The sequence below is a fragment of the Hippocampus bargibanti genome, linkage group LG04 (assembly GCF_051943395.1).
Source record: "Hippocampus bargibanti isolate YZ-2025 linkage group LG04, ASM5194339v1, whole genome shotgun sequence".
NCBI lineage: Eukaryota > Metazoa > Chordata > Actinopteri > Syngnathiformes > Syngnathidae > Hippocampus > Hippocampus bargibanti.
Window position 1 is genome coordinate 12,590,781 of NC_142737.1, and position 27,188 is coordinate 12,617,968.

The 27,188-nt window shown below is 40.2% G+C and overlaps 1 protein-coding gene across 1 annotated transcript in view; it reads left to right on the forward strand.

Annotated features, from left to right (window-relative positions):
- The first annotated feature begins 1,107 nt into the window (after positions 1-1,107).
- Positions 1,108-27,188, forward strand: part of LOC148899077 (bone morphogenetic protein receptor type-1B-like) — a 31,123-nt gene continuing 5,042 nt past the window's right edge. The window contains exons 1-5 of the mRNA XM_088994103.1: positions 1,108-1,409; positions 1,495-1,683; positions 25,732-25,897; positions 25,969-26,068; positions 26,857-26,959. Of these exons, the coding sequence (XP_088850229.1) occupies positions 1,572-1,683; positions 25,732-25,897; positions 25,969-26,068; positions 26,857-26,959 (481 nt within the window). The 5' untranslated portion in view covers positions 1,108-1,409; positions 1,495-1,571. The remainder of the gene's footprint in view (positions 1,410-1,494; positions 1,684-25,731; positions 25,898-25,968; positions 26,069-26,856; positions 26,960-27,188) is intronic.

Consider the following 27,188-nt stretch of genomic DNA (forward strand, 5'->3'; position numbering starts at 1 on the left):
CGTGCCTTGTCTTTGAAGGTCCGTTTTGTGTCAAAAAGTGAGCATCTCACGTGCAAAGTAGACATGTAACTATTCCTTGCTTTTTACTGTATGGACGCTCCCCTACTTACGAACATTCGAGTTACGAACAACGGTACATACGAACATTTTTGCGGGTATGTTGAAAAATGTTCGGACAGAGATGCTGTAAGTTAAATTTTATGTTGCGCGCCTTTTTCCCAGTGCTTTTTTCCGCCGCCAATACCACCGTGATGCACTGTGAGAGCTCTCTCTCTCTCTCTCTCTCTCTCTCTCTCTCTCTCTCTCTCTCTCTCTCTCTCTCTCTCTCTCTCTCTCTCTCTCTCTCTCTCTCTCTCTCTCTCTCTCTCTATCTCTCTCTCTCTCTCTAACATACTGTATGTGGTATTCTCTCCAGGTGTACATGTACATATCTTTCTTTCTGGAGCACACATTTTATTAAATGTATATTTTTCAATGCAAACCAATACAGATTACTTATACAAGTCTTAAACATACTTATATAAACCTTACACATAAATACCCTTCAACATACATTCCATACAATATATAGCACTGAAGCAACTTATGAACAAATTCATGTGACGGACAACCGCTCGGAACGTATCTTGTTCGTAAGTTGAGGAGTGCCTGTAACTTCTCCTTAGACCACAGTGAAAAAAGTCCACAGATTGCTTGGAAATACATGCTCAGTGCAGCTTTTGCTCAATTTATGATAACCACCACCTTGCACAACAGAAATGATAAGAATTAAGTCATGGTGTCAAAAAGTAGTCCATGCCACATTTTTAACAATCTTACACAGTGCAATGTGCTGTGCTTCTTTTGTTTATTTGTTTCATATTTTTTCATTAATAACCACCTTTCAGAGTCAAACGTTGCCCATGGCATTCATGGGGAGGCGTTTCTGTCATATAATGCTGAAAAGTTCTCCAGTGAGTCAAGATAACCGCTACCTTGGGCAATAGAGATAAACAGGCCGACTCTGAATAATTCAGGCCAAGTTGCTCACAGTTGGAATGGCCAAATAGTGTGCGGATACCCAGAGTCAGCTCCTACTACTATTATATACGCATTCATCCCCACCACCGCACCGCTTTTCCCCTTTTTGAACTAAACCTGGTCTTTCTCATGTCTGCTCCCTGCCCCCGTTGCTTTTCCTCCCACAGATACCCCCTCACACCACGCCGCCTCCCTCCATATGTGTCCCAACCCTCTCTCTCTCTCTCTCTCTCTCTCTCTCTCTCTCTCTCTCTCTCTCTCTCTCTCTCTCTCTCTCTCTGTGTGCTCTTGTCGGTTCAGGTTGGAGAACGAGCCACTAGACCTGCTGCTCTTGCCGGTGGTGGTGATGGTGGCGGTGGCGCTTTTGGCGTGGACTTCGTCACATCACGGTAATACAGAAGCTCTTCTCTGACAACCCACTTCACTCCTCACCCATCCAATTCCCACCCCCCGTCATCCTCCAACACTCCACAGGAGAAGAGTGAGACAGTGCGTGAGTGTCAAGCCAACGTGGAGGGGGAGTACACCGGAGCGGCGGGCCCACTCTGAACATGCCAGTGTGGGGAGGAAGGCTGTTTCTCTGCCTGTGGAGCCACAGCACTGCGCTGCTGTTACTCAGACAACTTTTGTTTGGACTCGCCTCTTTGGATTCGCCGGTGCATGGTAAGAGCCCATCCTATCATTTCCTTCAAATATATTCAGTTTTTGTTGTTGTGTAAATGCTGAAAAGTTCCGGGTTGAGTGAATGCTGGCGCGTGTGGCTGCCGCTGCTCACCCGCAGAAAAAACGATTTTCTGATTGTAAAGTGACCTTGAGAGTTTTGAAAGGCGCTTAGAAATGAAATGGATTATTATTATTATAAAAGCAAAAAGCCATAGTTCGGAAAATATAGATGTTCTTATAACCTTGCCTTTTTTTTGCTTTTCTATCCCTTCCACATTTCCAACTCTCAAGTTTTTACCTAAATTAGCACATAATGGCAATTTTTGCACATTCCCATTGTTCATATTTTTTCATTGTATATAAAAAACAATCCAAGTGATATTAATGGTAATATGTTCCAAATTGACGTCTTCCTTACATATTTCGCAGCGTATCAAAACACCATTTGAAACCAACTTCAACTTTTGCAACTCACTCATCTCCATTTCACATAATCCAAATTCACAAATTTCTCCACATTTCCTATGGCAACGTCACCTGATCACTTTTCTTATTCATCACATTCTCACAACAAAATGCAAACAATATTTGACATATTTAGCTCCTTCCACATTTTTATCCCTTCCATTCCAACCACAAAGCTCACATTTAACAATTCACACTCATTCTACGACTGGGTTGTGAATGTTTGATGGTGATCAGGGAAGCACTCACGGTCAGCTTGCCCCAGAGCAGCTCTGGCGACAGAACATAATTTACCGTGTCCCGAGTGTGAATACGTGAGTGCATGAATAATGTATCTATTGTCAGCGCTTCAAGTGTCCGGTTATCCAGAAAAGTGACATATTCATCTGACACCCTATTCACTTCAATGAACTCCTCAGCATTTCTGCTTTTCAGCATCCATAAGCAATTTGTACAAACGTTACCCGTATTCCAGTGTGTGTTCTTGATTTATTACGTGCTAGTGTAATAAAAACTGTGCGAATGTGTTGACAAACGATGTCATAGCACATCAGCCGCATTGCCCGTGACCATGTTTGGTATCTGCTGTGTGACTGCCGAGGTGTCACAGGCCCGACTCTCTTATCTTTAGCGCTACTGTGAGCTCTGGGGTCATCACGGCTGTTTGTTGAGGCACATCCATTTATATTCTCCAAATATCAAGATGAAGGCGAAGTGTGCTCTGTCATTTTGGTATCAGTGCCATTTCTCATTACACTAATTTTGAGAAATGTTTATCACGGGCTTATTGGTCGGGAAGGAGCTTGATAATTTACTTGTTAGCTTCCTTGTTCCTTGTTAGCTCTGACCAACCAGAAGATGTAAAAAATGTTGACATAGTAGAGGCCGCTCTGTCACTCAGAATGCAAATTTGAGTGATTAAAGCACAGGTGTCAAAGTCAAGGCCCGAGGGCCAAATCTGGCCCACCACATCATTTTATTCGACCCGCGAAAGCAAAGCAAGCATGTCAAGTACCATGATGCTCGCTAAAGTCGGAACCAAAATTTCAAATTGTCATATGAAAACCACAATAACAGTCATCATTCTTGACTTCTGATTTGCAAACTAGTTATTTATTAATTTGTTGTGCGCTCTATATGTAATATGTGGAGGGGATAAAACATTCTAATGTCTTCCCCAAAGTCATACCGGCCCACGAGAGGAACCTGTAATTACAACGTGGCCTGCGGAAAAAAATGAGTTTGACACCCTTGGATTAAATGTTGCTGCTATAGATAGTAAATTTCCCATTGTGGGACTAGTAACTCATTCACTGGCAGACATACAAAAATGTTTCCACTCCAGTGCCAGCGTTTTTGTCATTGTCACTCAAATTGCAGGACCCACAGAATATTGAGTTTTAGGCCTCCACAAACATTCGATGCAGCGTAAGAAACCCTAGATTATCTTCTTTCATCAGAAAAAAAATATGTATTTCCTAAATTATATGGTTCTGGAGTTATATGGTCTTGAAATGAGGACAGCTTTCCAAAATACAATGGAATACATACATATTGGTTTATATAGCGCTTTAACAACAGCTGAAGCTGGAACAAATTGCTAATATGGAAAAAAAGGAAATGCTGCCCCTTTGTGGAAAAAAAAAAACATTACCAGAAGCAATGGTCAGCGGTTTATCGCCACCCAAGCATGAAAAAACAAAACCCGAACAAATTCGGGAATAGACTTTCTGATTCTGATTCAAATTCTAATTCTGGAAGCTAACAGAGAAGGCCTTGTTGGCCCTAACAATGCTCGACATGCTCTAAAATGAATGACGAATGGGATGAATATATTGGCTGAACCTTTAGTTGATTTGTTAACCGTCCTTGGTGGAGTTTCATGCTCTACTACTGAGAGCTATTCCATTTACCCCGACCCCCACCTCCTTCCTCCTTCTATGGTTTACACCTGCTTGATACATTATCATGCCACCGTCAGATTCCAAAACAGGAGGAATTTGAAAAATAACCTTAAGCTGTCTGCTACACAGCCCTTCTTGGTGAATAATAGTGGCTCAAGTTATTTTTCTATCCTTTTCTTTTTTGGTGCAGTTTGGTTCTATTTAAAGTCACTGGGTTTGTTTCAGCTTGGAGAAGCTCTGAAGTGCATCCAGCTCGTGGGGCTCATCATAGCTCAGGCGGTGCGCTCTTCCCCCCGCAACCCCCCCCCCCTATTCTCCCTGCTCTCCGAGGTCGTCCAGGAACCTTTTGCCTTCGCTGTCATCCATCTTCTCGTCCATCTTTTGCTGACACGGCTCACTTTAGAGGCAGCTTTCCGTTCTGGTCGGCCATCCAAATGAGTGGATCTGAAAGCCGTGACAGTCTGAGCATTTGGCACACACATACACACGTGCATGCACACGCACTCACAGGTGTCAAAGTCAAGGCCCGAGGGCCAAATCTGGCCCACCACATCATTTTATTCGACCCGCGAAAGCAAAGCAAGCATGTCAAGTACCATGATGCTCGCTAAAGTCGGAACCAAAATTTCAAATTGTCATATGAAAACCACAATAACAGTCATCATTCTTGACTTCTGATTTGAAAACTAGTTATTTATTAATTTGTTGTGCGCTCTATATGTAATATGTGGAGGGGATAAAACATTCTAATGTCTTCCCCAAAGTCATACCGGCCCACGAGAGGAACCTGTAATTACAACGTGGCCTGCGGAAAAAAATGAGTTTGACACCCTTGGATTAAATGTTGCTGCTATAGATAGTAAATTTCCCATTGTGGGACTAGTAACTCATTCACTGGCAGACATACAAAAATGTTTCCACTCCAGTGCCAGCGTTTTTGTCATTGTCACTCAAATTGCAGGACCCACAGAATATTGAGTTTTAGGCCTCCACAAACATTCGATGCAGCGTAAGAAACCCTAGATTATCTTCTTTCATCAGAAAAAAAATATGTATTTCCTAAATTATATGGTTCTGGAGTTATATGGTCTTGAAATGAGGACAGCTTTCCAAAATACAATGGAATACATACATATTGGTTTATATAGCGCTTTAACAACAGCTGAAGCTGGAACAAATTGCTAATATGGAAAAAAAGGAAATGCTGCCCCTTTGTGGAAAAAAAAAACATTACCAGAAGCAATGGTCAGCGGTTTATCGCCACCCAAGCATGAAAAAACAAAACCCGAACAAATTCGGGAATAGACTTTCTGATTCTGATTCAAATTCTAATTCTGGAAGCTAACAGAGAAGGCCTTGTTGGCCCTAACAATGCTCGACATGCTCTAAAATGAATGACGAATGGGATGAATATATTGGCTGAACCTTTAGTTGATTTGTTAACCGTCCTTGGTGGAGTTTCATGCTCTACTACTGAGAGCTATTCCATTTACCCCGACCCCCACCTCCTTCCTCCTTCTATGGTTTACACCTGCTTGATACATTATCATGCCACCGTCAGATTCCAAAACAGGAGGAATTTGAAAAATAACCTTAAGCTGTCTGCTACACAGCCCTTCTTGGTGAATAATAGTGGCTCAAGTTATTTTTCTATCCTTTTCTTTTTTGGTGCAGTTTGGTTCTATTTAAAGTCACTGGGTTTGTTTCAGCTTGGAGAAGCTCTGAAGTGCATCCAGCTCGTGGGGCTCATCATAGCTCAGGCGGTGCGCTCTTCCCCCCGCAACCCCCCCCCCTATTCTCCCTGCTCTCCGAGGTCGTCCAGGAACCTTTTGCCTTCGCTGTCATCCATCTTCTCGTCCATCTTTTGCTGACACGGCTCACTTTAGAGGCAGCTTTCCGTTCTGGTCGGCCATCCAAATGAGTGGATCTGAAAGCCGTGACAGTCTGAGCATTTGGCACACACATACACACGTGCATGCACACGCACTCACACATAGAAGGCAAACATACAAAGTGTCTGCATGTTTCTGATTCATGTGAACACTGACTGCTCTGTCCAAGAATCCAAACAACAGCTGTCAGCGACTGAGACGTATGTGAAGCCTGACATCGATTTGAACCTAGGCCAAGTTTTTTTTATTCTCTCTAAATCATTTCATATATTTATTTGATATTTTCAATGGATTATGTAGGCAAATCTCCAAACACAATTGGCTCCAAAAACATAGGTTTTGCTTTCCTGAAATTTGTCATCCAAAGACATCTCGTTGTCTCGGATGCCCGACAAATTTGTATCAAACGTCTGAGCAATTGAATCAGGTGTGGGGAGGAAGACATCGAAAGCAGGCTTGATTGGGGCTCTTGAAGATCAGACTTGCGCACTCCTGCGAAATATTATCATTGAATGTGAAAGCCACGCATTAACCAAATTAGATGGTGTAGGCCACCGGTGTTAAAGTCAAGACCCGGGGGCCAAATCTGGCCCATTGTATCATCTTATTCGGCTCGCGAAAGCAAATCAAACTTGTGGAATTCCATGATGCATGGAATTCCAAACCAAAATTTCAAATTGTCCAATGTAAACTACAATGACAGTCATTATTTTTATGTCAAATTTGAAAACCAGTTATTTATTAATATGTAATATGTAGAGGGGATTAAACATTGTAATGGTTTCTCTAAATTCATAACGGCCCCCATCTATCCTTTTTTCTCCCCCTTGTTTATCCAAACTAGGGTCGCGAGGGGTAGCTGGAGCCTATTCCAGCTGTTTTCGGGCAGTAGGAGGGGGTCACACTGAACCGGTTGCCAGCTGACTGCAGGGCACACAGAATAATAATAATACATTTCATTTACAAACGAACAACTACTCGCACTCAACATCAAATCTCGGGACAATTTAGAGTTTGTTGCATTCGCCTGCAGGCATGCCTGTTTTTGAAATATGGGGGAAACCAAAGTAGCCGGAGAAAACCCACTCAGGCTCGGGGAGTACACACAAACTCCACACAGGAATCGAACCTTGCTTCTCTGTGAAGTTGCACTCCTCTCAGTAAAATAATGTTGCTTGCACCCCCAATCAATCTGATTGATAATAATAATAATCATCTGTGGTGGTGTTCATGTATGAATTAATTTTAAAATCTGCATTTATAAAATACAATGCATATTGATTTATATAGCGCTTTAACAACAGCTGAAGCTGTATGGTGACTGGAGTAATTTTTCGTGCTATTAGTTAGATTAAGGTTGATTCATATTAAGAACATTTATGGCACCATTTTTAAAATGCTTTATTTGGCAAAATTGATGGTTTTCATTCGTTTATTTTATTTAGCGCTGAAGCTGCAACAAAGCACTTAATGTGGACAGCTATCATATTCAGGAAATAAAGCAGTCACAAAGACAGTAGAAAGCACTAGGGAATAAAACCAAGATCAAGTCTGAATCATGCGGGGTCAGAATGAGTGAGACTAAGTATTTTAAAAAATCATTAGTTATTCCATTTTTCAACCCTTCAAGGTGCCTGATGGTGAAAGCTTACTCGGGTGCACCCCAGGCCCTTTTCGCATTGTTTGAGCTACTCGGGACTCATTCATTGGCCCGTACATAAGTGATGGATTGGCCCAGCCATGGGATTGTTCATTCATTGGCTGGCTCGTCGATGATTGATGTCGCTGGTAAAAGACTCAGCTCGGCGTGGGAGGAAAGAGATGGACCAGTTGGAGTGCCTCGACCGTTCTCTTTTGTCTTCTCTATTGTCATCCTTTCTTTGAACCAGTCTGCCGAGTCTCCAGTGATCTCCCAGTGTACTCTAGTTTCCACTTATCAGTTGGGCTAAGTACCATTTACAGTGAGTTATACGTCCACCAACTTTTACTGTGTGGATCGTCGTTTGAGTTATGTCATACAAGAGTATAAATAGATCACTGTCATGATAAAAAGTAAAAAATAATCACTTTCATCTTTTTCGTTTTAAACGTTTTGAGGAATGCTGTGCAAAGAGCGAACTTGGTGCCCCCATTCTGTCTTTTCCATAGCAGACCTTTCAAATGATCATCAAAATTTTATGCCATGCTCTGCCCGTATTAGCAAACAAAAGTTCGTCAGTGTCACTGTCTAGGATCCTCCCTTTTGTAGGCTCTTCCTCACGAAAGTTCAGAATTTGATACGTGGAATTTTCCTCGGCTTCTTCAAACCAAAATGCGACTTTTTCATGCATATTTTGTCATGATAAACTTTTACCCAATTTATTGTCAATGGGGGCTAACTATCTAGGTCACACGTGTCAATGTTAAGGCCCGGGGGCCAAATCTGGCCCGCCAAATCATTTTATTCGACCCGTGAAGGCAAGTAAAACTTGTGAAATTCCATGATGCTTGCTAAAGTCTGAACCAAAATTTCAAATTGTCATATGTAAACTTCATTATTTTTTACTTAACTAATATTTTTAACTTTAACTAATTATTCATTAATTTATGTGCTCTGTATGTAATATGTAGAGCACAGGTGTCAAAGTCAAGGCCCGCGGGCCAAATCCGGCCCGCCACATCATTTTTTTTCAGCCCGCGAAAGCAAATCAAACTTGTTAAATTCCATGATGATTGCTAAAATCTGAGCCAAAATTTCATATTTTTGGATGTCAACCGCAATAAAAGTCATTATTCTTGACTTGATTTGAAAACGAGTTATTCATTAATTTGCTGTGTGCTCTATATGTAATATTTGAAGGGATTTAAACATTCTAATGGGTTCCCCAAATGTCATAACAGCCCTCGAGAGACCGTAACTATAATGTGGCCCGCGGTTGCAGTCGTTAGCAAGTTTTTGACAACTCTCATTATCTCGCAGAAGAAAAGCAGGCAAGCCATGGGAGTATTTACAATCTTTAACGGAATAGAAATCTGCTTTAAATGTTGTGTCTGTCGAGGCAATCCTCCTTCAGACAAGCAAGTACAGGGCAACATGTTCCATGTCCGTCAAGGAGAAATGAGTGCGCGCTATGTAACAAACAAACACACACACACACACACACACACACACACACACACACACACACACACACACACACACACACGTACACACACACACACACACACACACACACACACACACACACACACACACACACACACACACACACACACACACACACACACACACACGCAGATCTTGTGACCTTCCACCCACGCCAAGCTGCAGCCTTCAGTGTGACTTCTGGGAAACGTGGAGCGCTAGCTTACATTTCATTGTCCTTGGTGGAAAGAAGCAACACTGTATCAGTTTTCACGTTCAAACGTTCCGCCAGTTGCTGTGCTTTTGTCACCAGCCGCTAATGAGACGCTGCCCCCCCCCCGCACCGATGCGTGGAGAGTCTGAGCGTCGGTTTGAGCTCCACCAAACACCTGCCCTCGGTTCATCCTTCTCCACTACGTTTTGCCAAAATATCTAGTCTCCTATGTTGTTTTGCCACTGCTCAGGGCGTTGTTACAACGCAAAGTTACTTTTAATCACCTTTCACTTTGGTTTAGATTTCAACAAAGTACAGTGATACTTTGTATTATTTTGGTGACGTTTTGTTTTCTAAAGTTAGTGCTTTTTCTTCTTCAGCAAAAAAATAGAAATAGGGACATGTGTTCTGAGATGGAGGACACTGATTCGCAGTGGCGACCCCTTGAAGGGAAAAGTCGAAAGGAAAAGAAGAAGTCCTGAAGAGACACAGTTTATGCCTCATTAGTTGTTTCGTCAAACACGATGTGTGTACTCATATTTGAATGGAATTTTGTGCAATGACAAGCTTTTTCTTAGTTCCGTACAAATAGAGTCAGTTGATACAGTATCTTCAAGTAAGATGTACCGGTATTTTTATTTATTTATGTGTTTGTTTGTTTGTTTGTTTGTTTTTCAAAATTCGGGACACCATTTCCCCCCCCAATTTTCCAAATTAACTCATTCACTGCCAGACGTGCAAAAATGTGTCCACTTCACTGCCAGGGTTTTTGTCATTGTCACTTGAATTCCAGGACCCACAGCATATTAAGTTTTAGGAGTATATAAACATTCAATACAGCGTTAGAAACCTTAGACTCTCTTCATTCATCATAAAAAAAGAGTTAATTCTTAAAGGACAACCGACATCACTTTTTTGTTTCCTAACTGACATCAGAAAAACGTTTCAGAGCATCTAAAATACCCAAAACACGAAGTATGATATTTTTAGTCAAATGCAAAACACCAATAAAAATGAGTTAAAGTGTCCCACAACTACTTCAAAATGCCAAATTTCAGAAAGTCCCGCCCACAGTTCGTGACGTCACGCCAAGACGTCTTGCATTGCTGGAGAATCAAAACAATGGCCTCAGATTCGGAGAATATGCTTTCTTGTTAGACATCCAGCTATGAATATGATTCAAATAGTAAATGACTTAAAGTGTCCAAAAACTACTTCAAATTGAACCCGGAAGTGGCCTGTTTCAGAAGGTCCCGCCCCCTTGTTCGTTGTGTAATGCCAATACGTCTTGCCTTGCTCTAGAATCAAAACAATGGACACAACTTGTCCGAGGACCGCGGACAAGTTGTGTCCATAATTTGTAAAATGGTCCAAATGACTTCAACTGAGCGTATTTTAATAAGATTCCACCACATATAGCTATATTTTACGTTTTAAGACTCGCGCTGAATATTCAGGAAGTCTTGTTTTTGAGTTGGTGACGAGTCCGTACGTGACGTCACTAAAGGACCGCCCTTGACCGTAAAAAAGACGCATTGTAGCGGTCCTTCCATCACGTCAATGTATTTTGCTGGACTTGTTTGCTCAGGGGACCTCGTGTTGCACCCAAAACCCGCCAGAAGGCCAGAATAGGGCGTCCAAGCGCCATATAAGGAATTTATCAGCCTGTGGAAACGGAGGTGGCCACAAGAGGTCTCCATTTGTGCCTCTTTTTTTGGATGAGAGATTTTCCCCCAATGTTGCCTCAAAATGGCACGAATAAATTCTTTAATCGATTGTAAATATGTATGTGTAACGGAGTTGTGCGCTTAGATTATTAAATTATGAAGGAAGTGACGCAACGGCGCACAGTGTGGCACTATGTCCCGCCCATAGTTTCCAGAACAATCTCGAGGAGATTCAGGGTGAGTCGCAATTTTCTGTTGGTCTTGATTAACGCGCATTTTCATGACAATATCTTATTTTGTTTCCCCTTTTGTACTGTCTAGTGTTATCTAATTAGTTCCCTTATTCATCCAGATTACTTTTTGTGTCAAAATGGCACGAATAAATTCTTTAAATCGATTGTACTGTGTTGCAGTGTTGCAGAAATATGTATGCTTTCCTCTTCAGAACTATTTGAATCATATTCATAACTGGATGTGTCACAAGAAAGCATATTCTCCGAATCTGAAGCCATTGTTTTGATTCACAAGCAATGCAACACGTCTTGGCGTGACTTCACGAACCGGGGGCGGTTCTTTCTGAAAATGCCCAATTCGCAGCTCTATTTTTTGCAGATTTTGGACATTCGATTGTCCTTTAAGTTATATGTGTCTGGAGTTATATGAGCTTGATATGAGGGCAGCAGTCCAAAATACAATGCAATACATACATATTGGTTCATATAGCACTTTAACAACAGCTGAACCTGGAACAAAGCGCTAACATGGAAAACATGGGAAATGCTCCCAACTTGTGGAAAAGAAAAAACATTGCCAGAGGCCATGGCCAGCGCTGTATTGGCACCCAAGAATGAAAAAACAAAACACGAACAATTTCGGGAATGTGTAATTCCTGAATACATTTGGGAATGGCAGTGACTGAGTTAATTCTATTGTGGAAGAAATAGTTTGGGCGAAAAGACACACCCATTATATCTTTGAATTTTGAATTTGACTACAGGGGAAATCTGTCTTGGAGTACTAGGACAATACTTCTGATTTTTAATGTCGCCAATGTAATATACGTTGAGTTTATGTCAACAATGGTATTTGATAATTATGCCATTTATATTTTATGTATCCGATACCTTTACTTTTCTTTCTAAAGGAGGAGTTGGGATGAGGATACATTATGATGGTCTACACTGACTGAAATTTTAAGCACAGAATTGATGTTGAACGCTGGAAGACATCCATGTCGGGTGGGGGAATTAGCGTCTCCCGCACTGTGTGATTACCACGAGACAGCCAGGTAATGTTTACCCATGTTAGGGATCATAGGGGTGTTATGCTTAGAGGCAATTAGGAATAAGGTTGAGCATTAAAATTGTAGTGTTAGATTAAGTTGGGACTGGATGGAAGTTTTGGGATCGTGTGTAACATCAGGCTTTGGTTCGGACTTCAATTTTGAGCGATGTAAGGGCTTTAACATTAGGCTTTAACATTAGGCTTTGGGTCATCTTGATATTGGATACGAGCCCCTTGATTCCAAAATATCAGATTGAGACAGTACATCATAATATAAAACACTTTTCGACCGTGCATAGACGACTGAAGACAAAGTATACAGTATACACATGCTCATTTTCCACTGTTTTTTTCCACAAGGTTGTCGCTAAGCAGTTTAAAATATGACATTGGCCAGCAGCCAGAGAAATAGATCCTCTCCTGTTTGTGTATATAAGTGATATACACTCAGTTTGGCTGCAGCGAGCTGTTTTTATCATTTACTCAGAAGAACTTCTGTGCCTGATAGAATGTATGAAAAAGTATGAAATTTGATATTTTAGACCCCTCAGAAATAGGTATGTCAAAGAAGAGTAGCACAAATGGAAGTGTATGAACATTTCACATCAAGATTAGAGTGAACCAAAGATCAAAGATTTGTTTTTGGCACTGTTTCAAAATGTTAGTTTTATTTGGACTATTTTTGCACAAAGCATCAATGCTGAAAATATTACAAAAACATGTACAAATATATAGATACAGTAAAGTCTCGTTATATCGATATTCAAGGGAGTCCGAAAAAATATCGATATAACCGGGACTATCGATATATCCGACCCTGTTTGCATGTAATTTTCTACGTGCGTGCATAGAAATAGTATCGATATAACCGGGACTATCGATATATCCGATATCGATATAACGAGACTTTACTGTATATTATATACAGTAGATGTAGTTTGAGAGAAAACAAATCCCTAAAAATGTGTTTTTAAAAACTAAAAAAACAAAATCTACAAAAACACAAGTAGAATGATGCAAATTTTCTCTCATAAAAATGCAATTGAGAAAATGTCCCTGGAACACTACCATTCACAAATCGCGGGCCATGCATGTCACTCTTAGGCCGTCACTAGTACTAAGTCTGAATCACTCCACAGCTGCGAGTGTAGTGTGATTTACTACATGTATCTAAAGGATGCCGTTGGCCAGGAAATAACTTGTCCAGGAAAAAAAACATTAAGACATACTGTCATTAAACTGTTAGGATTTTTATTATGAATGTGCGAATTCATCATAACCTCATAAAAGTGCAATATAATTTGCTATATTTGCTGGCTTCTGAGCTGTGCAACCTTTTTAATGATGTCCATCTATTCTTGAAAAGTCCATCTTGAAAATGGCTTTCACATTATATTTGCAAACAAATCAATTTCTTCTCCTTCAGGCATTGTGGGTTGACAAAACTGCGATTAAATCAACACAAAAATATATTTGCTTGTGCAGCTTGCTACAGATACAGTATGCTAGCTCTGGCCAGTATGCGCTTATCACTCGCGGGAAGTGATACTCTGATTGGATAGTGACTAGCCAATCATAATTTGCGATAACTCTGACGTTGCCAGCGCCTTTGAGCAGGCCTTGGGTTGCCAACTTGAACACTGATTGGTTAAAGCAAGTTTCATCGACATTGATTTTTTTTATGCCCCAGAGGCTGCGGGACTGACTGTGAAGGCGTTCAGGTAGATTTCTGACCCTGGTAAGAAATGATGGCTGAAATGTGATTGGTTAAATGCTTGAATACCAAAACACACATCTGGAAGCAGCACAACAGTGGAAAAGACAATTAATTAATAAGAGTTCATGGAGAAAATATAATTAACATTAGTCTGTGATTCTGATATTTTTCGGCCAGCCGAGAAGGCCTTGTAGGCCCTGACGGCCCACCACTGCCATACACCAGACATGATCTAGAGCCGTTCTAATAGTCATTCGGGAAAAAAGCTGTACTGTGCTTTCAATTATTTGATTATTAACATTTACAGAATGTTTGATAACACTTTGTAATTCCGGGTTTGTGTACATCTTGACTGGCTTTGAAACAGACAATCAATACACAGTATGTCATACGGACCTTATGACTATCCAGGTGGAAATGAGCGTTTTAATGCATGTATGCGTGTTTGTATCAACAAGCTTGACAGCATGTTTGTCCAGTGAGATAGCGCAGCGGAGGCCTGGAGCTGGCGATGGCTGATATGCGCCTCAGTTAATGGCCAGCTAATCACACGCAGTAGACAGCCGGACGCACGCCACTGTAAACACCCCGTACCCGCTGCCTGCGCATTTGTATACCGGTGGCATTTGTTCATTTGTTGTGTGTCCCAAAAACGCAACTGCTGATGGCCACGCGCGCACGCCGTATATACGGTACTGTGTATGTGTTATAAATGAGAACAACGTGACTGTTTGAGCCCACGGATGACTGAGACGCCGCAGACCAAAACGCAGGGGAAATAAACACATGCCAGCTTCAATGTTAACACCATCAAATTGTGCCTTTCGCGTACACGCACCTGCGCACACTTGAGGGGGAAGAAAAAACAACTTGACAACTTACAGTAAGTGTGGACCAGACTGATGTTGGAGTAGATTAATTGCAAACTTTTGCGCATACACGAGCAGGAATGGCAAAAATAAACACAAGCTTACAGGACAACCGACGTCTCCGGGCAAGTTGTGTCCATAATTTGTAAAATGGCTTCAAATGACTTCTACTGAGCGTATTTTACAAAGATTCGACCGAATATAGCTATATTTTACGTTTTAAGACTCACGCTGAATATTCCGGAAGTCTTGTTTTTGAGTTGGTGACGAGTCTTCACCCTATGTCACTGAAGGAACGCCCTTGACCGAAAAAAGGACACATTGTAGCAGTCCGTCCATCACGTCAATGCATTTGGCTGTACTTGGCTGGTCTGAAAACTTCGTGTAGCACGAAAAAAGAGGCAGAAGAGGGCGACAAAGCTCCATGTAAGGAATTAATCAGTCTGTGGAAATAGGCTGATTAATTCCTTACAGGAGCTTTGTCGCCATTTTCTGCCTCTTTTTGTGCTACATTTCCCGCCCCCAGATACCTCAAAATGGCATGGAATAAATTCTTTAATCGATTGCAAACATGTATGCTTTCCTCTTCAGAACTATTTGAATCATATTCATAACTGGATGTGTAACAAGAAAGCATATTCTCCAAATCTGAAGCCATTGTCTTGATTCTCGAGGAAGGCAAGACGTATTGGCGTGACGTCACGAATTGTGGGCGGGACTTTCTGAAAATGCCCAATTTGCAGCTCATTTTTTTTGCAGATTTTGGACACTTTAAGTCGTTTTTATTGGTGTTTTACATTTGACTAAAAATATCAGCCTGCGTGTTTTGGGTATTTTAGATGCTATAAAACGTTTTTCTGATGTCAGTTAGGAAACAAAAAAGTAATGTGGGTTGTCCTTTAAATTTACTGATTTGGCTGCTGTTGCACTGCACAGTCTCTGTTGCTGTGGTCCCTATTTGCATTTTGGATAGCATTTGTCTCATAAGAGTGAACGGTACTGTATTTTCCTGTGTATAAGGCACACCCAAAAGCCTTCACTTTCTTCAAAAGTTGACCCTGGGCCTTAAACGCAGGTGTGCCTTATATGTAAAGTACTATTGAGCCACAACAACTGCTGTCAGCAGCCACTGACTCCATTTAAAAGAAGCGCTTAACCCCAGCCTCTATTATAGCGCCTTATAATGTGGAAAAGGCCTTATATTTGGAAAACCTTTCAATATTTCTATATTATATTTGAAAAAACATTTTCATTCATTGAAGGTGTGCCTGAAACTCCGGTGCGCCTTATACAACAGAAAATATGGTAATTTTGTTTTTTTAGAAATGTCCCACTTTAAATTGGAAAAGCCACCGCTGATGAAAAAAATTTGCTTTAAGGGCTACAATCCAGAGTCTCTGCTTTGCTGCAGAGGCCCTTGTCAAATTAGGTGCATGCACTTATTTTTACCCAAACTTCACATTTAAAAGTGTTCCGATTTTGCAAGCATTTTTGGTGACCTATCCTCAATTTTTACTGGCTTCTGATTTCAAAATTAGTTATTCTATTTTTTTTGGTTGTTTGTTTGGTCCAAAATAGAGCTCCGCAACTCCCATGTTTTCATTTACTAATAGTTGTGATCGGCGGGTGCGCCAACACATTTTGCTGTAACCGCCCTCAGTCTCCACTTGGATAAAATTGTGTCGGGTGTAGCCAACATAAGTAGCAATACTACTCATCTTTTTTTTTTTATATATTCATTTACTGATGTATTTATGCCTTTATTTATTATGTATTAATCTATTTATTTATCTATTTGTTTATTCATAGATTTTATTAAATACATTTATTAATTAACATTTATTTATGGATTTGTGTATTTCTGTATGTATTTATTTATGTTATTCAAATAAAGAAATTACTTCACATTATTAATTAATATATTTATAGATTTCTATTCTATTTACTTATTTATATATTTATTCATCTGTCTGCTCCTTTATATATTTATTTGTTTGTCTTTATTTATTTATTTGACTGTTTGTTTATTTATTTGTTTATTTATTCGTGTGTGTGTTTTTTTATTAGTTTGTTTGTCTATTTGTGTATTGGTGCTTTCTGCTATCTTTGTTACTGCTTTATTTCCTGTATAGGACAGTTATCCATGTTAAGTGCTTTGTTTCAGATTCAGTTTTTGTTAAACCGTTATACAAATCAATATGTATTGTCTATTTATTTATTTATTTATTTATTTATTTTTTGATTTATTTGTTTGTTGTAATGTTCCCATGTCACCATTTCAAAAATGAAAACCGGGCTAAGAAAATCATATTTGACACAGGAACCAATGTTACCTATCCCCTTTACTGCAGTTCTCAGGTTTTGGAACCTTGGAATAAGCGTCACTCATTGCAAGACCTTCTAGATGTAAACAGATGATTGCAAGCAATGTTTTAGGAAGAGTCATGGATGTGATATTTTATTATTTCAAACATTCACAATAAAACAAAGCACCGGTGACCAATCAAAGTCATACAAAGAACAATGAAGGACATCTGCACTGTATTTCATGACGAATATAAAAATAGCCCGACCTCGACAAGGATACTAAAAACCAAAACAAGTGAGATGTTGTCATCTCATGTTGGGTATTTAAGTACACTCACATTCTTTAGCTTCTAAGTTGAATCTGTTTTATATTTGCCGCGGCACCCTATTGGCTCCTGGTCGGTGTGTGCCTATTGTTTGTCAGTGTCATGTGTGTGCCGTCGCCACCACAGAACAATGTCTCACATGACGGTACCACGGGAATAGAATGCATTATGATAAAAATAGCGGGTAAGTGTGAGTGTTTGCTACACTTTTTATGACATATCTAATAAAGGCGGCATCATATTCCTTGGGAATGATCATGGTCATATTATTGATCCATCCAAGCCGCTCATCCTCACAAGCCGCTCATCGTCACAAGGATCGTAGCTTCCTGGAGCTGATCCCAGTTGAAGACGGGCAGGAGGTGGGATACGTGCTGAACTGAATGACAGCCAATCAAACACAAAGAAACGAACGCCCATTCGCACTCACATGGGATAATATAAAGTGTTCTATTAACCTATAATGCACGTTTTTTGAAAGTGTGAGGAAACCAAATACCCGGAGAAATCCCACGCAGGCCTGGGGAGAACATACAAACTCCACACAAGAATGCTGCATGTCCAGATTTGAAACTGCGACCCTATATTTGACAATGTGCGTTCTTGGTAAATAAGTACCGTATTTTCTGGAATAAAAGGTGCACCTTCAACAAATGACATATTTAAAGAACCTTTTCCATACATGAGGTGCACCTTATTATAATGGGCACCTTCAATGAATGACATATTTTAAAATGTTTTCCATACATAAGATGGATTATGAGGTGCATGGCCAGTTTCTTTAAGGTGCGCCTTATAGTGCATAAAATATAGTACTTTACTGGATCCAAATGATCGCTTAAAGGTATGACAAACAATTTTGTTGCTTTTTTCTTAATGGTTACTATCCACTCGTTCCCACAAACCATTTGCCGTGTCGAATTTGATTCACTTCCAATTTGTTGCTTTTGTTGTATCATCCACTGCTACAGATACTCTACAAATAATGCTTCCATTTAATTTCCATCACATAATAAAAAAAATGGCCACCATTTAATCATGTTAACAATTGAAATGTCTTAATAGTCCAACGCGTTATTTGAGTGGCCATGAAAACACTTTGGCACCCCGCCAAAATAAACTTTGTGTGAGTGTGTGTGTTGGAATGACTGCAGTAGACACCTCGGATCGGGGGTTGAGTTATACATCTGTGGACACAGTTGGCGGATAGCAGCTTTCTACAGGTCTTGAACGTTGAAGGCTGAGAGATCTCATGTCTGATTTGTGGTTAGATAAAAAACAATTTAGGACTGCCTGTAGACCAAATATGCTCTCACATAAACACACGCACACAATCACACACACAAAGATACATGCAGAGACAATAAATAACTCGAAGGAAGGACAAATACAAATTTGAATCCCAGCCAGGTGATATCAGTTATCATATTTTTCGGTGGATAAGGTGCATCGGAGTATAAGGCGAACCCCCAATGAATGGTATAATTAAAAAAATAATCCGTATATAAGGTGCACCGGACTATAAGGCGCACCTGCAATGAATGTAAAAATGTTTTCCAAATATAATTTATAAATACATAAAAGTTTTCCAAATACAAGGCAGTTGACAGTACGTGCAAGACCTGTTGTGGCTCAATATTACTTCCGTACACCGTATTTTCCGGTGTATAAGGATGCACCCGAAAGCCATAATTTTCTTCAAAAGATCACCATGCGCCTTATATGCAGGTGCACCTTTAATGTGAAGTAATATTGAGCCACATCAGGTCTCGCAACTGCTGTCAGCAGCCTCTAATATATCGCCTTATAATGTGGTGTGCCTTATATTTAGAAAACCTTTATATATTTAGATTATACGTATTTGCAAAACTTTTTTTACTCATTGAAGGAGCGCCTTACACACTGGAAAATACGGTATACCTTTTCCATCACTAATTCCAACCATAATGCCCAATTTTATTTAATTTTTTGATTTGTTGTCTCTCTTACAATCCCCAAATCACATCCCTAAACGTTTTCTCTAACCCCATCGCCAAACTCTCGCCCCCAAACCGGTTATCTTTTATCTCCTGACCCTGACGCCTAACCCCCTGATCCTATCGTCAAATTCCCAACGGGACCCCTTACTACTTTAGATCAATTTCTCTTAACACACCCATGTCAGAATCATTTCCCTGAGCTAACTAGCCCCTATCGTCACTTCCTGATGACCCCGAAAAGAACCCTTTTTTTTTGCAAAATGTATATTCCAGTTCATTGTATCATAGGGGATCATTTCTTGTGTGTTTATATCCCATGAATCACTTGTATACCATCACAAAAATACCAACTTCATTGTCTGTAGCTTTGAATTTTATCTAGGGACAAATAGACTTCAGGTGGTATGAATATACAGTGTAGTTCGACTTATTTATGAGAGAGAATTGATGACAGGACCAGATGCTTCCTATTCTGCACTCGCTTCCATTGCTTTTTCTTCTTCTACTTCATCCTCTTTTGGCTTTGCTTTTTTTCCCAACATTGCTTTGTGGTACCGAGGGCTTTTCTGGAATGAGACGGGAGTTCCGGAGTCCTTGTGTGTACCCGTCACTCATCCCTGCAGGAGAGCTCACTACACTCTTCAAGACGTATGCACACACAATACAGAGAATGGCTCATTCATTAGTGAGTCATTGGTTGTGATTTGGCATGATGAAGTCATGGCTAAAGTCCTTCTTTCCCCCACACCGTCTTGGAATCGCTGTTTATTCTCTTTTCACAAGTAGAATAGCCTTTTGGGGCCTCTGCATGTCAGAACTCACATGTTTTTGCAAGTGGGTTTGTATTTTAGGTGTCCTCAAGTAACCCCTTAACAAATTGGGGTTTCATTATCGCAAAATTGGAACGGGACATCGGAAAAAGTCTCAAAAAACAATACCTACAATTTAAAAGGAATTTGAGATTCAGTTGAAGACAGTCATTTTGGGCGGAATGCAGGGTTTTTGCTTTGATTAATTTCTATTTTGGAGTTTTCCCCAAATGAACAGTCATCAAAAATAGTGAGTTATATAGATACTGTTAAATGTTTTTTGTTGTCCTTGTTGTTCTACCCTATGCCACATAAGCGAACTCTACAACAGCGTGATATTATCAAGGCTTTGCCTTTCCGCAGCTATACATTTCAGTCTCCTGACATTTCTATCTTTTCACCCCCCGCCCCCCTTTCAATTTTGCTGCTGTAGATTCCAAATTTCCCCATTGTGGGATTATTAAAGGATTTCTGATTCTGAGTCGTTGTTTCTTTTTTCTTGTTCATTTATTTATGTATTTATTTGTGTTTATTTATGTATTATTTATTTGTTTATGTATTAATTTGTGTATTTATTGTTTAGTTTTTATTTATTTGCTTATGTATTTATTTATTTGTATATTTATTTATTTATATATTTGTTTTTGTATTTGTTTATTTATTCATTTATGGATTTATTTTTAATTTGTTTATTTATTTAATTGTGTATGTATTTATTATTTAGTTTTTCTGTATTTATTTATTTATTTGTTATTTAGTTTTTATTTGTTTATTTATTTATTTGCCCAATAGTTTTTATGTATTTGTTTATGTCGTTATTTATTTGTTTGCCTGGTGATGTATTTATTTATTTGTTTGTTTTTTATTTATTTGTTTATGTGTTTATTTATTTTTAATTTGCCTATTTATTTATTTGTTTGTTTATTTATTGTTTAGTTGTGATGTATTTATTTGTTGTTTAGTTTTTATTTATTTGTTTATGTATTTATGTATTTGTTTTTTTTTTCATCTATTTATTTATTTGTTTGTTTATTATTTCTTTCTTTCTTTCTTTATTTATTTAATAACTGTCACGTACCCAGGCTAGACACTTGTGGTGAATCCTGTTTCAAACCCGGTGAAAACCATGCTTAGGTTACTTTGGGGGACCCTAAAACACATTTTGAGAGGGATACTGTACGTCTGATCGCTATTACTTCGTGAATGCCTTGAACAAAGGCACCCAAAATATGTCAAACGCATGGTTAAGCTACAGCTTCTCACATTGATACCAATGGATAACTTTGAACCCTCAGTGAACCTACCCTGCATGTTTTGGAATATTTAACAAAGCCAGACAACAATGCTTTGGCACTCTTAAATTAAGGTGCCACTTATTGGGAAATGAATGGAATAAAACACTCTCCAAAGTGATGTTTTTACGAGCCATCATTCCTGATATTTGCCCATCAAACACTTTGGTGATGCTCATTCCAAGGTTGGTTTCAAAGACCAAAATCAGCAATTCCGTCTCCCCCGAAGTCATTAAGACATTCCGCTACATGCATGATGTTTAAGCTTATCCGGGCGCTGATGTGAAGAACAACGTTAATGAAGATTAAAAAAAAAAAAAAAGTGGGCGTGCGGAGGTCATGAAGGCAATACACCAAACACTCTCCACTGGGTCGCGGCAACTCTGTCAAACACGGCGAAGATGAACAACCACTTAGAGGCGAGTGAAGGGAGTGGGGGTGAAAAAAGGAGGCAGGTAGTATTTACACAAGCTTAATGAAAGGTTGTATTTGACACCGGCTGGATGACGAATGAACACGCTTTCTTTGCTCCGGCCTTTCTTTTAACTATCCGGACCTTCTCTTCTCTGTGTTGTTACTCAAGCGCAGCTCTCCGTCACCGCAACAAAGCGCCATGTGTTGAAAAGGGCCTTTTTTGGGACGGGGAGAACTGGGGGGGTCTTCTGAGGCCGACCCCTTGTTAATTGCGTGTTGACAGTGGCCTCTATATCCTGCCATCAGGCCTCAAAGACCCACGGGGGCGGGAACCGGAGGCTACTAATGGCATTTAAAGGGTTGTGCAAAAAGAGCGCCAAACAATTGGAGATTTTTCCTTTAGTTTTAGTCAGACTGGTAAATGTTGCTGGGATGTGTTTTGACATTTTGAGAGTTGAAAATCATTTCATGACATGATGTATTTTGTCCTTGTCGTGCCCCGCAGGTCTGCCACATCTCGTTTCGGCCAGTCCGCTTTACAGCCCCCCCCCCCCCCCCTGTACTCCTGTCCTGCAACCCCTCCACTCGGTCCTCACTCTAAGTGTGACCTCCTTTTAAAACCTTCGCCCATCTCTCAGCAACCTTTTTGAAAGGTTTCTGATTTGGTGATTGCTTTTCAAAATAAAATAAGATGTCTTTTTTTCTGGAACATAAAAGATGCTAAGTCATTGGATTGGATTGAATTAGCCTTTATTAGTCTGGCAGTGGAGAAATTTACATTTCACAGCAGCAAAGTCATGAAAGGAAAGGAAGAAGTAGAAAAACAAAATACAGGAGCTGCTGGAAAGGCAGCCACTCTCGCAGGGTCACCATGTGCACCAGGGCTACTGTCCAACTCCTGTTTCACAAATCCTAGAATAATTACTATTCAGAGAATTTGGACACATTTAAGTGTAAGAAGGACTCTTTAAGCATAGTTTTTGATCCATTTATTTATTATTGATGAATACAATTGTAATTCATCACAAAGTGGACTCTGCCGTGCATTATACATCCAAAATACATTATTTGGGTGCAGACGTGAGATTCCTGCATGGTCGTGATGCTGATTCACATTCCATAGCAAGAAAAAAAAACTTCAAGTGTACACGTCTGTATGACTTTTTTTTGACTCAATGAGAGAGGAAGTGGGTAAGAGAGAAGAGAGGACGCCCCCCACGCTCAGTTCTCAGCATCCCCTCTCGCAGCTGTCGGGCATCTGCTCTCAATGAACGTGCCGGAATGAATGAAAATTCGAAAAGCTATGGAGGAGAGACACTTTTCACACTTTCACACACTCCCTCGCCCCATATCCTCCCTCAAGTGACAAACAGGTGCTTCTTTGAAATAGGATAAGACGGAATACCGAAGCTTTGTTCTGCTTCTTTTGGGAAAGTTTTAACGAGTAAGTGAAAAAGCATGTGTTGTGGGAACGGATTTAGAGGCGTATCAGTACTGTATCTGCTGTGCGCTGTTTGTCTCTGGCAAGGTTACAAACTGAAGGTCTTATTGAGAAGTGGGGGTGCAGCTTTGGTTGAGAGAGGGAATAATCTTTGTCCTCAACATTGGACTCCACATGGCTCGCTATGGGGGTTGAATGAAAGATACCTGGAGAATAATTTTGTTCTGCAGTTGCACGTTTACACTTCAGTCAACTACCACGTCTCATGCTGCATTTAAGAACTGGAGATGTTTTATAGTGTTCATAAAAATGTACAGAGTGAAGATAAGACAACCCTGAGGATTGTGAATGATATGCGCGTATTAAAACATTTGACATGAACTGTTTGTATTCTAGAAGATCATGACCATGTCAGCTATATTCTTATATTTGCACTCTGTATCTTTTCACCTACAACTTTTATTCCTATCGAGCCTTCACAACTACTGCAGCTGAAACAATGAGAACATATAAATACAAATGACGCTAAAAAAAATGAATGAATGACCAATGTCATGAAGACAATTGATTCAAATAATAATAATAATAATAATTGTTCTCAATCTGCTCACTCATCCTTCAATGGTCATTTTTTTCTTCCAGAGTTGTTTCACACAATCTATGGTGTGTACATCAGTGTCAGAAAGGCCATCTCTGTGAGCCTAAACTCTATCGGAAACGCACATCTACGTTTACAACCTAAATTCTCAGGTTCCATGATCTAGTCTTCACTTATCTCCAACAGTCTATTGTCTTTTTTCTCCCATTTTTTGTTAGCTTCACTGCTTTAACTAAGTTTGATTTGGTTGTCTCATTAGATTTCAGCCCGTAGTTGCCCCCAAGGCAATCTAATCTATCCAGGGCCTTCACAATCAATAGTGCTGGCCAATGTTCCTTAAACTATGTTACCAATGGGTCTGTTTCTTGAACAAATTATATTTCAAAATCAACCTCAGAGGGGCCAGAGTGCTGACCTGTAATGACATCACTATTTTTCTCTTCCCTGGTTAGTTGGTGAGGGAAAAACTTCCATCCATCCGTTTTATGAACAGCTTGATCCTCACAAGGTTTGCGGGGGGTGGTAGAGCCTATCCCAGCTGTCTTCGGGCAGTAGGTGGGGATACCCTGAACCGGTTACCAGCTAATCGCAGGGTACACAGAGGCAAACAATCACTTGCGCTCACATTCACCCCGAGGGACAATTTCAAGTGTGCAATCACTCATGCGTGTTTTTGGAATGTGGGAAGAAATCGGAGTACCTGGAGTAAACCCACACAAGCACAGGTTAGCTTGAACTGGACCCGGTGCCTCTGCACTGTGAGGTCAACATGCTAACCACTGGCCCACCAAGGCAAAATCTGTCCAGCCAAATCCAACTTAAAACATATTTTTTTGGCCTGTACAGCACCTGTGTCAAAATCAAGGCCAAATCTGGCCCGCCACATCATTTCATATTCGGCCCGCAAAAAAAAATTCCATGATGCTTGCTAAAGTCCAAACCAAAATGTCTCATGTAAACCACAATAACAGTCATTATTTTTTATTTCAAATATGAAAACGAGTTATTCATTAATTTGTTATTATCCACGCTATATGTAATATGTGGAAGGCATTAAACATTCTAATGGCTTCCCCAAATTCATAACAGCCTCCGAGAGGAAACTGTGACTGCAATGTGGCCCGCGGCAAAAAAAATGAGTTTGCCACCCCTGCTGTGCAGTGAATACATTTAATATTTGTCTTTTATATTTTGGATGATATTTATCTATTTGTTCGCTAAATATTTTGTTTTAATTTGCAGTTTCTTGCATATTCTGTATTTGAGTTTATCTCGTATTGATTGATTTGATTGTAGTGCGATGAAGTGATGCATTTTTTAACAATAATAGTCAATTTTATTCATAAGCGCCTTTCAAAACTCTCAAGGACACTTGACAGTCACAGGATAGGAAGATTCTTTTTTCTTCGGGTGAGCAGCGGCAGCCAAATGCGCCAACCCAGAAGTGGAAGCGTATACCACTAACGCATATACAAAGTGGGTAATTGGCACAATAACATTTAAATAAAGTAAAACTACTCACCATTTGAACTCCAATATAAAATGATCATCAGCACAATAACCTTCAAATAAAGCAAAACTACTCACCATTTGATTACAATGGTCTGATTTTACCTTGATATGGGCATAATGTTTCCTTCGTTTCTAAATGCAAGCTAGCTAGCTGTGTCCTAGCTTTAGTTGTACAAAATGGAGGATTACTAGGTCAAACGGCCCATTTGTCATCAAGGTCTGATCTTCCCACAGGCAACATATTGGACAGCATGCTGCTTCGAGCATCCAGTAAGGAAGCAACGCCGGACGGCGGGAAGGAGAATAGCGGAAGTGCGTCCACCGCTTCCTCGTCGCAGCGACTTCTTTCGTGTCATTGCAACTACCACTGTCCGGATGACTCCACGAACAACACGTGCAGGTACGCTCGCATGTTCTTCTCGAACGAAGGGACGGCCAGAGCGACGGAATAACTTTATTGGTGTTCTTTAGGACCGATGGCTACTGTTTCACCATGGTGGAGGAAGACGGCGGTGTTCCAATCTTGACTGCAGGTTGTCTGGGGCTGATCGGCTTTGAGTTTCAGTGCCGAGTGAGTAGATCCAATCAACTTCAGTTGGATTTCCAAGGGCTTCACACATGAAAATATGAACTGGTGTAAAAGTGGTGGAGAACTTTAAAAGAGGCATTTTTAACTTTCGGTCATGAAAAAATGATACAAATATATCAAATGTATTTTTTGTTTGTGCATTCTAAAAAGCAATGACCCATCTTTTCATTTACCGGAATTTCCGGTATATAAGGCGCACCCCCAATGAATGGTGTATTTTCAAACCTTTTCCATTTTTAAGGCGCACTGGACTGTAAGGCACACCTCCGATGAATGAAAAAAAGTTGTCCAAATATAATACAGTAAAGTCTCGTTGTATCGATATTCTCGGGAGTCGGAAAAAATATCGATATAACCGGACTATCGATATATCCGATCCTGCGGCATGTAAATTTTCTCCTTGCGTTCATAGAAATAGTATCGTAATAAGCAGTACTATCGATATAACCGATATCGATATAACGAGACTTTATAAATATATAAACATTTTTCAAACATAAGGTTTACCGCATTCTAAGGCTGGGGTTACGCACTACTTCTTCTACAGTGGGAAATTGATTCGGTGGCTGCTGACAGTCGTTGCGAGACCTGTTGTGGCTCAAAATTACTTGACATGAGGCGCACCGGCGAATAAGGGGTCATCTTTTGAAGAAAATGTATTCTTTTGGGTTCGCTTAATACACCGTAAACTACGGTATTTATTAAAAACATGAAGGCATGTTGAATCACTTGTAAATTACAAAAGAAAGTCTCTTTTCTCTTGTGTTTAGGATACCTGGAGCCCGCGTCAAAGGAGGTCTCTGGAATGTTGCACAGACGAAGATTACTGCAATCGAAACCTTCACCCTACGTTGCCGCCTCTCAAGCCGCCTCGTGAGTGTGTCTTCTGAAATAGTTATTTTACAATGATGGCAAGTTAGAATAAATAAGCTCCCAACACCGGTTTGACCAATTCCCATGAAATTGGGTCCAAATGTGAAGCACACATGTAGTCCATTTTAATTATGAAGTGGACATCTTGGGGTCATGCGTCGATGAATCAGCCCAGATGTCCTAGTCACGGGTGTCAAAGTCAAGGCCCGGGGGCCAAATCTGGCCTGAC